General features: G+C 40.8%; 1 protein-coding gene across 3 annotated transcripts in view; it reads right to left on the bottom strand.

The window, feature by feature from the left end:
- Window positions 1-13,318, bottom strand: part of PARD3B (par-3 family cell polarity regulator beta) — a 615,914-nt gene that overhangs the window by 303,445 nt on the left and 299,151 nt on the right. For all 3 annotated transcript variants that reach the window (XM_077830252.1, XM_077830251.1, XM_077830253.1), the window contains 2 exons: window positions 12,286-12,372; window positions 2,695-2,820 (listed from right to left, as the gene is read on the bottom strand). In XM_077830252.1, the coding sequence (XP_077686378.1) occupies window positions 2,695-2,820; window positions 12,286-12,372 (213 nt within the window). The remainder of the gene's footprint in view (window positions 1-2,694; window positions 2,821-12,285; window positions 12,373-13,318) is intronic.

The raw sequence follows: 13,318 nt of genomic DNA, 5'->3' as shown, positions 1-13,318 counted from the left end.
ATTTCACTTTTCTGGCATGGATTAGAAATGCAGAAGGCATTCAAATGTAGCATTAAAACCTTTTTCGGCATTTCAGTTTTATGAGACAATGCCTTGATTTAGCAGTCCATAGCCATTCAGCAAAGTGCTTAAGAAGGTCCTTAAAATTAAGCACATGCCAAATCCCACTAACTACAGTAGCACGTGAGTACATACTTCTAGCTAAGCATGTGCTTAAACATGTTGAATAAGGATTTTTCTTAAGCATACACTTTGCTGATGTGAAGCTGAAGTAACCAGGTTTTCCTAGCGTCATCTGTGAACATTTGGCAGGTGGCAGCAGGGGATGCATGGGGCGAGAGAACTCCCTAGTGATCTCTGTTATAACGTGGAAACTATTTTCCACTGCAGGGGAGAAAAGATTGATAAGTGTCAGAACCTAAACAATCACCAAAATGAAAATGAAACTTTTTACCATGGAATAGGTTTATCTTCAGATATTTTGAACATGTTCGAAGTACAGCCAGGGAAAAAGGGGGACCCCCCCCCAAACACCTTAACCACTAAAGCATAAGATCAGCACTATTTTCATCAAACTACAGTAACTCCTCACTTAAAGTCGTACCACTTAATGTTTTTTCATTGTTACACTGCTGATCAATTAGGAAACATGCTCGTTTAAAGTTACGCAATGCTCCCTTATAACGTTGTTTGGCAGCTGCCTGCTTTGTCCACTGCTTGCAGGAAGAGCAGCCCGTTGAAGCTAGCTGGTGGGGCCTTGGAACCAGGGTGGACTGGCAGCCGCCCTATCAGCTCCCTGTGCGGCAGCAGCCCAGCAGGCTATCAATTGCCAGCAGTTCAGCTGTCCCTCCCCCCACTGCCACGTGCAGCTCCTGCCCTCTGCCTTGGAGCTGCTCCCATGAGCCTCCTGCTTGCTGTGCAAGGAGTGGGGGGGGAGGGGGAAGAGGAATGTTAATGTCAGGGTGTCCCCGTCCCCCCCACGCTACTTTACCCCATTTCTCTAGAGCTGGGGGAGGACACAACAGGGCTCAGGATGGAGCTTGCTGGCAGCAGCTGCTGTCCCAGCTTACTGATCTACTTAAAAAGGCAATGTACTTGGAGTGCGGTCAGTGTACTTGAAGGGGCAATGTGCATCTCTCTCCACAGTATGTGTCTCTGTCTCTCTCTGCTATGCTGTCTCCCCTCCCTCCATTCATGCTGTCTTGTAGAGTGTGAGGCTACATTAACAACATGTTAACCCCTGAGGGCTCAGCTGAGTGCTAGTTCATCATTTAGCAGTAAGGCATTCCTTGGGAAATATCCCACCCTCTGACTTCACCACCTCAACCAAACTTCACAATCATCATTGCTGTGTACAGTATTAAATTGTTTAAAACTGTGTGTGTGTATAGTCTTTTGACTCACAAAAAAAAAAAAAATTCCCTGGAACCTAACCCCCCCTATTTACATTAATACTTATGGGGAAATTGGATTCACCTAACATCGTTTTGCTTAAAGAAGCATTTTTCAGGAACATAACTACAACGTTAAGTGCAGAGTTACTGTACTGTAGATCTGCACATATTCATATGTAACACTGAAATTTTGCATTGAGCATAAACACTGAGCATTTGGCTTCTGGTTTAAAATGTTAAGCATCAACTCCCCTGAGCCCTCAATAGATTTTACTGTCTGATGAATATCACTCATGTCTTTTAATACAGGGATTAAAAATAAAAATAAATTACTGTTTAATTTTTAAGCAAGTATTTGTGACTATTCATTCCAGCAACAAAGTCTTCTTGAATGCACAGATTAGCCAAAGTATTCTCTGTTACATAAGCCAATTAGGGATGAATAATAACTTCAACAGATTTTAAGTCAAAACTACAAAATCTATTACCTTATGCTTTTAACCCAAAGTTAGCCTTGCAACTTAGTTCAACTGCTTTACACTTTGTGTTAGAAAACATTAATTGTTAACCATTTTTAGACACCTGAAAAGTTGTAGCACAAGAGATTCTCTCTTTCTTCTTAACTATTTACAGAAACATCATACTCAGAAGTTGTGGGCACCACCAAAACTACTATATGTTCAGTTTTGGATACCTTAATACTAGAAATATCTCAAAAAATTGGAAGGAAATAAAGATGAGAAAAAAAGTAAGTGGGAGTAAAGGGACTGACTTATTTTTAAAAGTTAGGCAAACTAAATCTGCACAGTATTGTTTGGCTAAACAATTACTAGTAGGTAATAATGTAAAGCCAATAACTTTATGAAGTGTAAACGCAAAGGAGGGAGAGGATTTATTTAGGATGTTCCAAAGGCATGCAATAAGGAGTAATGAAATACAATAGCACTGATGCAAGGAAAAATTTCCTAACACTGAATAGTATCTCATAGGAAGTAGTGTTCCATTGTTGGAATTCTTTAAAACTGGAGTGGACAAAACAATTTAGAATATATTGTAGGAAGTTCTACTTCACTGGCAGGTGAAGGTTTTTCCAATATTATAATTTCTATGATTTGCGTCTACGGTGGGAACTATATTACTGCATTTGGAAGTTTCAGAAAGAGAATTAGGATTCTTTAGTTATATACATATTTTATGGTATTTTACTCGCAACATGCTACATTAATCACCTCAATAAGTACAATATTATATAAAATTCTGGTGGTTAACAGAATCAATTAAGTAATTAAGTAGCACTCACTGTGCAAAAGTTTTATCTACGAGGTCCACACTGTTAATTTTCACAATACACTCATTTTCATGGAGAAGACCATCACGCCTAGATCTGCTGTTCTCCTCAATACCACGGATAAAGAGTCCTAGAATCCTGAAAAGCAATAAAGCTGATGATTATTCTGTATTAGATTTGCAAACAAGACATTTATAATAATTACAAATAGATATTGGTCTCTACTAAGGAAGGAACAAAGTTCTTCTTATTGTCTACTAATCACACCATATTAAGTCATTAGTCTAAAGGAGAGATTTCCAAAATCTATTTTCCATTAATGAACAAGAACTCCAAAAAGAATATGAAACCAGCCAGTATAATTTTAGTCTGCTGACACTGTTGGTAACCCTTCCTAACACTTCAGAAAGTGCTAACCATATTAATCAGGGGTTGGAGAAAGGGAGTGGGAAACCAGCCCCATCCTTTCAGACAAAATGTTAGGATAGAATTTATGCAGGATTGGTACATGTTAACAAATAAGATGGAATCAATTACAAGGAAAAGGTTAAAGTTAAGTGCAAAACAGTGGTTCTATTTATACTAAATCAAAATACAGAGGCATTGCTACAAGAAATTGGAAGCCCATTTCTGCTGAGGAAAGGATGACGTGCGCAAGGAACAATCTCTTTATAGTCAAGTCCAAAGAAACCAAGAAATTAGGCTAATCTTGCTTCTATTGCGGCCTAGGATTCCTTGAACCTCTGCAAACCACAGTGATCCAGGTGGAGGGGCAGTGTGCATTTTTGAAATTTTGAAAAGCCCTAGTCAGGATCTGGGTTATATTCCTGTGGACTTCCTACATATCGTTTCTTGAGTTAATTAAATCCCCACTGACCCACAGTTTCCTCATTTCCCTGACAAATGAGATCAATATTAATTTCCTACCTCACAGGGGTATTGTGAGGTTTACTACATTAATATCTGTAAAGTGCTTTCAGAAGCTCAAACAGAAAGTGTTGTAGAAGTGCAAAGTAAATTATATAAAGAAGAGTCAGACTTCTGCCTTAGAGAAGCTGATGTCCTTCTCATAGCATGCTAAGCATTAAATCAGCAAATGGGAAGGATTTCAGATAGAAAACTGTACTTGCAAGAGACTGGATTAAAAACCTGGGGTGTCACCAAGACTAGTCTAACATTCCATGTAACTGAAGACTTTGTGTATACACAAACCCCTTATAATCCTGTTTTTATGCATTAACCTACACCTGCCATATAAGCATAAAACATAGATGACATTGAGGATATGTCTTCACTGCAATGTAAGATCAGGGTTCGAACCAGGCTCAAGCCTACCTTTGTCCTCCATCTACACACAAAACTGTGCTAATCCAGGGCCTGGACTCAGGTCATAGGACCCCACAGGGGTGGTGGGTCCAAACCTGAGTCAAGCCAGACCCAGGGTCCAAGCCCTATTGCTCTGTAGTATATACGCAGCCTTAGTAGACTTGTGCACTGGAGATCACTAAATGGATCCCACAATCCCATGGAACAACTTTCGCTTCCTTTTGACAATCAAGTTTGGTTTCACTCAGTAAAGCACCAATATGTAATTTTCAACTTCACGGTTCGGCAAAAAGATGTGAGTTTTGTTTATCTATAAACCTATTTTTTTTTAAAGGGTGCATTTTCCATTAATGAGCATTACTAGATTGGAATTTTGCATTGTAATAAATTTGTCATGTAGAAGATCCCCTTATAACATTGTATTGTGATAAAGAAAGCTTTTTATTTGGGGACAGGCAAAAATTGACAATTTCCATGAATACCAATAGAAAAAGCCAATTAGCTGCAGCCAAGGAGTTAAATGTTACAATTTAATTTCAAATAATTACATTAAGATTCAATCTAGTAAAAATAATGAAATTAAAGAAATTGAAAATTAAGTCTGTTGCTGTGATTTTAACTAATCCCACTGTGCCCAGACTCTGCAGCCGCATCGAACTATATGATCACCGACTGGCCTGATATTCCCCATATGTGCTGCATTATCTGGACACGTGGGTTGAGTTAAATATGGTGTGACAACCTAACCTCATTACTTTTATTAAATACAGCTCACGAAAGCTTATGCTCAAATAAATTTGTTAGTCTCTAAGGTGCCACAAGTACTCCTTTTCTTTTTGCGAATACAGACTAACATGGCTGCTACTCTGAAACCTGTCATTACTTTTATTGTATGCAGTCTCAACTTTAACATTACGTTAATGTGATTTTTAAATTTAATTTCCTTTCTTTTATGGTAAGTCTAAGTGCAAAGAAAATGAAAGAAATTATTTCTACTAGTTATTGTTGTTCACTTGTATACTAAAGCCTAAGCACCAAGCATTTTGCTTAAACTGTTTCTGAAAAAACAAACAGAACAGGATTACAGTGAAAATGCCTAAACGTTATTCACTCAAGATGTATACCTGTATTAGTGTAATATTAATACTATTCTTATTAGAAAATACCAGTTTTCTACAAACTGTTACAACAAAAATACCAGTCATGGTGGATGGCCAATATGCTTGATAAAACCTGCCCTGTCATTAACAGAAACGGAAAACGCTTCTTCTGTTCTTTCTTGTGTTTTGATGAATTATAAAATGTATGCACTAGTCTCTGTTTGATTAAATAACAGGAACAAGTGGTTAAACCATTCTGATATTTTATAAAGACACCAGTATAATTCTGCTAAGTGTCATTAGAATTTCTCGAGACAACTGGGTAAACACTCAGCCTGTCTGTCAAAAAATAGCTTGCTGTAAGCCATGCTCCACAGCATTTGTAAACAAGAATATTAACATGCACAGAAAGTAGGCCAAAGAGCTCTGCTGGTTATTCAGTGAATTCTTTTAAAAATGAACCCTAAGCCGTTAGAATCCATTATCACATGTATTGCAGCAATATTAAATTACTGATAATATTTTCAGAAAGAAAAGGAGTACTTGTGGCACCTTAGAGACTAACGAATTTATTTGAGCATGAGCTTTCGTGAGCTACAGCTCACTTCATCAGATGCATACCGTGGAAACTGCAGCAGACTCTATATATACACAGAGAATATGAAACAATACCTCCTCCCACCCCACTGTCCTGCTGGTAATAGCTTATCTAAAAGCCATTTCCAGCACAAATCCAGGTTTTCTCACCCTCCACCCCACCACACAAATTCACTCTCCTGCTGGTGATAGCCCATCCAAAGTGACAACTCTTTACACAATGTGCATGATAATGAAGTTAGGCCATTTCCTGCACAAATCCAGGTTCTCTCACTCCCTCACCCCCCTCCAAAAACCCACCCCCATACACACACAAACTCACTCTCCTGCTGGTAATAGCTCATCCAAACTGGCCACTCTCCAAGTTTAAATCCAAGTTAAACCAGAACATCGGGGGGGGGGGGGGTAGGAAAAAACAAGAGGAAATAGGCTACCTTGCATAATGACTTAGCCACTCCCAGTCTCTATTTAAGCCTAAATTAATAGTATCCAATTTGCAAATGAATTCCAATTCAGCAGTTTCTCGCTGGAGTCTGGATTTGAAGTTTTTTTGTTTTAAGATAGCGACCTTCATGTCTGTGATTGCGTGACCAGAGAGATTGAAGTGTTCTCCGACTGGTTTATGAATGTTATAATTCTTGACATCTGATTTGTGTCCATTTATTCTTTTACGTAGAGACTGTCCAGTTTGACCAATGTACATGGCAGAGGGGCATTGCTGGCACATGATGGCATAAATCACATTGGTGGATGTGCAGGTGAACGAGCCTCTGATAGTGTGGCTGATGTTATTAGGCCCTGTGATGGTGTCCCCTGAATAGATATGTGGGCACAATTGGCAACGGGCTTTGTTGCAAGGATAAGTTCCTGGGTTAGTGGTTCTGTTGTGTGGTATGTGGTTGTTGGTGAGTATTTGCTTCAGGTTGCGGGGCTGTCTGTAGGCAAGGACTGGCCTGTCTCCCAAGATTTGTGAGAGTGTTGGGTCATCCTTTAGGATAGGTTGTAGATCCTTAATAATGCGTTGGAGGGGTTTTAGTTGGGGGCTGAAGGTGACGGCTAGTGGCGTTCTGTTATTTTCTTTGTTAGGCCTGTCCTGTAGTAGGTAACTTCTGGGAACTCTTCTGGCTCTATCAATCTGTTTCTTTACTTCCGCAGGTGGGTATTGTAGTTGTAAGAAAGCTTGACAGAGATCTTGTAGGTGTTTGTCTCTGTCTGAGGGGTTGGAGCAAATGCGGTTGTATCGCAGAGCTTGGCTGTAGACGATGGATCGTGTGGTGTGGTCAGGGTGAAAGCTGGAGGCATGCAGGTAGGAATAGCGGTCAGTAGGTTTCCGGTATAGGGTGGTGTTTATGTGACCATTGTTTATTAGCACTGTAGTGTCCAGGAAGTGTATCTCTTGTGTGGACTGGACCAGGCTGAGGTTGGTGGTGGGATGGAAATTGTTGAAATCATGGTGGAATTCCTCAAGGGCTTCTTTTCCATGGGTCCAGATGATGAAGATGTCATCAATATAGCGCAAGTAGAGTAGGGGCTTTAGGGGACGAGAGCTGAGGAAGCGTTGTTCTAAATCAGCCATAAAAATGTTGGCATACTGTGGGGCCATGCGGGTACCCATAGCAGTGCCGCTGATCTGAAGGTATACATTGTCCCCAAATGTGAAATAGTTATGGGTAAGGACAAAGTCACAAAGTTCAGCCACCAGGTTAGCCGTGACATTATCGGGGATAGTGTTCCTGACGGCTTGTAGTCCATCTTTGTGTGGAATGTTGGTGTAGAGGGCTTCTACATCCATAGTGGCCAGGATGGTGTTATCAGGAAGATCACCGATGGATTGAAGTTTCCTCAGGAAGTCAGTGGTGTCTCGAAGGTAGCTGGGAGTGCTGGTAGCGTAGGGCCTGAGGAGGGAGTCTACATAGCCAGACAATCCTGCTGTCAGGGTGCCAATGCCTGAGATGATGGGGCGCCCAGGAGTTCCAGGTTTATGGATCTTGGGTAGTAGATAGAATATCCCAGGTCGGGGTTCCAGGGGTGTGTCTGTGCGGATTTGATCCTGTGCTTTTTCAGGAAGTTTCTTGAGCAAATGCTGTAGTTGCTTGTGGTAACTCTCAGTGGGATCAGAGGGTAATGGCTTGTAGAAACTCGTGTTGGAGAGCTGCCGAGCAGCCTCTTGTTCATATTCCGACCTATTCATGATGACAACAGCACCTCCTTTGTCAGCCTTTTTGATTATGATGTCAGAGTTGTTTCTGAGGCTGTGGATGGCATTGCGTTCCGCATGGCTGAGATTATGGGGCAAGTGATGCTGCTTTTCCACAATTTCAGCCCGTGCACGTCGGCGGAAGCACTCTATGTAGAAGTCCAGTCTGCTGTTTCGACCTTCAGGAGGAGTCCACCTAGAATCCTTCTTTCTGTAGTGTTGGTAGGGAGACCTCTGTGGATTAGTATGTTGTTCAGAGGTATTTTGGAAATATTCCTTGAGTCGGAGACGTCGAAAATAGGATTCTAGGTCACCACAGAACTGTATCATGTTCGTAGGGGTGGAGGGGCAGAAGGAGAGGCCCCGGGATAGAACAGCTGCTTCTGCTGGGCTGAGAGTATAGTTGGATAGGTTAACAATATTGCTAGGTGGGTTGAGGGAACCATTGCTGTGGCCCCTTGTAGCATGTAGTAGTTTAGAAAGTTTAGTGTCCTTTTTCTTTTGTAGAGAAGCAAAGTGTGCGTTGTAAATGGCTTGTCTAGTTTTAGTAAAATCCAGCCACGAGGAAGTTTGTGTGGAAGGTTGGTTTTTTATGAGAGTATCCATTTTTGAGAGCTCATTCTTAATCTGTCCCTGTTTGCTGTAGAGGATGTTGATCAGGTGATTCCGCAGTTTCTTTGAGAGCGTGTGGCACAAGCTGTCAGCATAGTCTGTGTGGTATGTAGATTGTAATGGATTTTTTACCTTCAGTCCTTTTGGTACGATGTCCATCTGTTTGCATTTGGAAAGGAAGATGATGTCTGTCTGTATCTGTGCAAGTTTTTTCATGCAGTTGATAGATTTCCACTCCATACGGCTAAATGCAGTGCCTTGCATAATGACAGGTTTCAGAGTAACAGCCGTGTTAGTCTGTATTCGCAGAAAGAAAAGGAGTACTTGTGGCACCTTAGAGACTAACGAATTTATTTGAGCATGAGCTTTCGTGAGCTACAGCTCACTTCATCAGATGCATACCGTGGAAACTGCAGCAGACTCTATATATACACAGAGAATATGAAACAATACCTCCTCCCACCCCACTGTCCTGCTGGTAATAGCTTATCTAAAAGCCATTTCGAGACACCACTGACTTCCTGAGGAAACTTCAATCCATCGGTGATCTTCCTGATAACACCATCCTGGCCACTATGGATGTAGAAGCCCTCTACACCAACATTCCACACAAAGATGGACTACAAGCCGTCAGGAACACTATCCCCGATAATGTCACGGCTAACCTGGTGGCTGAACTTTGTGACTTTGTCCTTACCCATAACTATTTCACATTTGGGGACAATGTATACCTTCAGATCAGCGGCACTGCTATGGGTACCCGCATGGCCCCACAGTATGCCAACATTTTTATGGCTGATTTAGAACAACGCTTCCTCAGCTCTCGTCCCCTAAAGCCCCTACTCTACTTGCGCTATATTGATGACATCTTCATCATCTGGACCCATGGAAAAGAAGCCCTTGAGGAATTCCACCATGATTTCAACAATTTCCATCCCACCACCAACCTCAGCCTGGTCCAGTCCACACAAGAGATACACTTCCTGGACACTACAGTGCTAATAAACAATGGTCACATAAACACCACCCTATACCGGAAACCTACTGACCGCTATTCCTACCTGCATGCCTCCAGCTTTCACCCTGACCACACCACACGATCCATCGTCTACAGCCAAGCTCTGCGATACAACCGCATTTGCTCCAACCCCTCAGACAGAGACAAACACCTACAAGATCTCTGTCAAGCTTTCTTACAACTACAATACCCACCTGCGGAAGTAAAGAAACAGATTGATAGAGCCAGAAGAGTTCCCAGAAGTTACCTACTACAGGACAGGCCTAACAAAGAAAATAACAGAACGCCACTAGCCGTCACCTTCAGCCCCCAACTAAAACCCCTCCAACGCATTATTAAGGATCTACAACCTATCCTAAAGGATGACCCAACACTCTCACAAATCTTGGGAGACAGGCCAGTCCTTGCCTACAGACAGCCCCGCAACCTGAAGCAAATACTCACCAACAACCACATACCACACAACAGAACCACTAACCCAGGAACTTATCCTTGCAACAAAGCCCGTTGCCAATTGTGCCCACATATCTATTCAGGGGACACCATCACAGGGCCTAATAACATCAGCCACACTATCAGAGGCTCGTTCACCTGCACATCCACCAATGTGATTTATGCCATCATGTGCCAGCAATGCCCCTCTGCCATGTACATTGGTCAAACTGGACAGTCTCTACGTAAAAGAATAAATGGACACAAATCAGATGTCAAGAATTATAACATTCATAAACCAGTCGGAGAACACTTCAATCTCTCTGGTCACGCAATCACAGACATGAAGGTCGCTATCTTAAAACAAAAAAACTTCAAATCCAGACTCCAGCGAGAAACTGCTGAATTGGAATTCATTTGCAAATTGGATACTATTAATTTAGGCTTAAATAGAGACTGGGAGTGGCTAAGTCATTATGCAAGGTAGCCTATTTCCTCTTGTTTTTTCCTACCCCCCCCCCCCCCGATGTTCTGGTTTAACTTGGATTTAAACTTGGAGAGTGGCCAGTTTGGATGAGCTATTACCAGCAGGAGAGTGAGTTTGTGTGTGTATGGGGGTGGGTTTTTGGAGGGGGGTGAGGGAGTGAGAGAACCTGGATTTGTGCAGGAAATGGCCTAACTTCATTATCATGCACATTGTGTAAAGAGTTGTCACTTTGGATGGGCTATCACCAGCAGGAGAGTGAATTTGTGTGGTGGGGTGGAGGGTGAGAAAACCTGGATTTGTGCTGGAAATGGCTTTTAGATAAGCTATTACCAGCAGGACAGTGGGGTGGGAGGAGGTATTGTTTCATATTCTCTGTGTATATATAGAGTCTGCTGCAGTTTCCACGGTATGCATCTGATGAAGTGAGCTGTAGCTCACGAAAGCTCATGCTCAAATAAATTCGTTAGTCTCTAAGGTGCCACAAGTACTCCTTTTCTTTCTGCGAATACAGACTAACACGGCTGTTACTCTGAAACCTGATAATATTTTGCAATTTTATGGTGCCTTCCACCTCAGGGTCTCAAAGTACTTAAGAAGAATTAGCACATTAAGACTCAAGATGCCCCTATAACATAAGGAAGTATTGCCTATATTTTAGAGATGGGGGAACAGAGTGGCTTGCCCAAGGTAAAACAGGAAGTCTGAGACAGAGCCAATGATGGAACTCAGAACTCCTGACTGCCAACCCTTGCTCCTGAAATAAGGTGATGGCATTTTTTCAAGCAGTAGCAGATGGTCAACCTGCTTTTTGATCTGGCAACTAAAATACCCCAGTTTAATTTGAGTCCATCTGAAGTCTCAGATCCCGCTGAGAAAACATTCGCAAACAATATACTACCTGAAAAGAAAAAGAAAAAAGAAAAAAACACAAAACACTTTTCCTCCTCACTTCAACAGTCTGAAAATTGGTAAGTTAAGAAACATTTCTCTTCATGATTAGACTGTGACCTTTTTTAAAGTTTGTAATTATAATTGGCCTTATACTAGAAGCAGCCATTTTACTATAAAGTGATGCCATTTATGACACTAGCAATTTTCCATCCCTGTCACAGGGCTCTTATACTGCCAGCACTACAAATTAGTTCTTTGGCAGAGACCTCATCTGTTAAATTTCAGTCTAGAGAAAATTTTTACATCCGAGTTACATAACTTGGAAAATAGGGAGTTATAATGAAAATGCTGACATATACTCGACTACAGTACATCAATATGAAATTTCCACTATGGTAGTCTTTTGTGATCTCAATAAACTGTGTTAAATAATTGACAATTAAAATAATCTTACCATGCAAAAGAAAAGTCCACGGTATAGTGCACATTTTATAAATGCTAAAGAACCTAATTTGAAAGGTGACTTGAAAAAAAAAATTAAGCAAGCAAGTCATTTTGACTTTTCTATGTCTACTCTGCTATTTGGCAATAAGGGGTAGGGGAGAAAAATCCATCTGGACAAAAAAAAAACACCTTTCAAGAAGTACAATAATCTTAACTAAAGACCATGTTACCATGTTTTCATTCAGAAAAAAATTCAGAGATCCTTGAAAGTACAAACATTATGAACATATAACAGAAATGGGTTTTGTTCTCTGAATATACACACACAACAACATAGATGTCAGTGAAGGGATACGGTATACTGAGCTTGGTTATCCGCTGTTAAAAAAACAGTTTTAGTTCCCCCTCATGTTTTCACGGTAGAGATATTTTAAGATAAACAAACACATCGATGCCTTTTTCATTAACATGCTTCTCTAAAATATGGAAAACATCTTACCTTCCACTCAGAGATGAAAAGAAGGGTACTACATGTATCCCCAGAGGGCCACCTTCCCCAGAAATCTCTACTGTTCTTGTCACATCACTAAGAAAGAGGGAGCAAAAACACACATGAACCTGTACTAAGGAATACATGAGGAATATCTATAAAAAACACATTAAGACAGACAAGAAAGGCAGTCAAAGGAATTTAAGTGGAGAACTCAATAATGTACATAAGAGATGTTGCAACTGGAAATGGCTGACATATCTTTGGATGAGAATTTATATGTTTTGAATGAGAAAGGAAGACATTACATTAGTAGTCATTTACCCAAGAGCTTGTCTACATGGGGAAACTGACTGGAGCAGCTATTGTAGAATGAGCTATGCCTCCCCGTGTGAACACTCTATTCTGGAATAAAAGTTGTTTTATTGCAGGATAATTTTTGTTTCAAAATAAAGTGACTTATTTCAGAACAGGATATCCACACAGGGAACTAGTGCGGAATAGCTTTGACTGCAATAGCTATTTCAATCAATTTCCCTATGCACACCATATTTTAAGGATATCAAACCAATATCAAAAACAGTCAACATATAATTACAACAAAGTGGTCCATACACTGTGCCACCAATTAGATGCATGCAACCCTACTGAGTTAGAAAGGCACAATGAGCACCTCTGAAGACACAATTTGACCCACTTAAATGGGAAATATTTCCTTCCTGAAAATTTTTGAGATCCTCTATGATGGTTCAGACGTGGAATATAGTACCTCCCTGCTAGCTGCTGGAGATGATGCTAATATTTTTTTGCTGCTTGCTGGCTCAATGAGGGTCATATGAAACCTGCTTACAGAATATCTTGAAACACATGGCTTCTCTGTAGGCATTAAAATGTAAACTATACATCAGCAGTTGCTAATCTGAAAAAAGAAGACATCTGGATTGACGTAAAAATCTCAAGAAAAATAATCAGGTAGAAAAAAATTCCCACTCTCTTTGCCAGTCTGATTTCCATTTCCTTATGTCATTTAGGGTGTTGGAAC

This window comes from Eretmochelys imbricata, chromosome 11 (genome assembly GCF_965152235.1).
Source record: "Eretmochelys imbricata isolate rEreImb1 chromosome 11, rEreImb1.hap1, whole genome shotgun sequence".
NCBI classification, from domain to species: Eukaryota; Metazoa; Chordata; order Testudines; family Cheloniidae; genus Eretmochelys; species Eretmochelys imbricata.
This window is presented reverse-complemented; position numbering and strand designations above follow the sequence as displayed.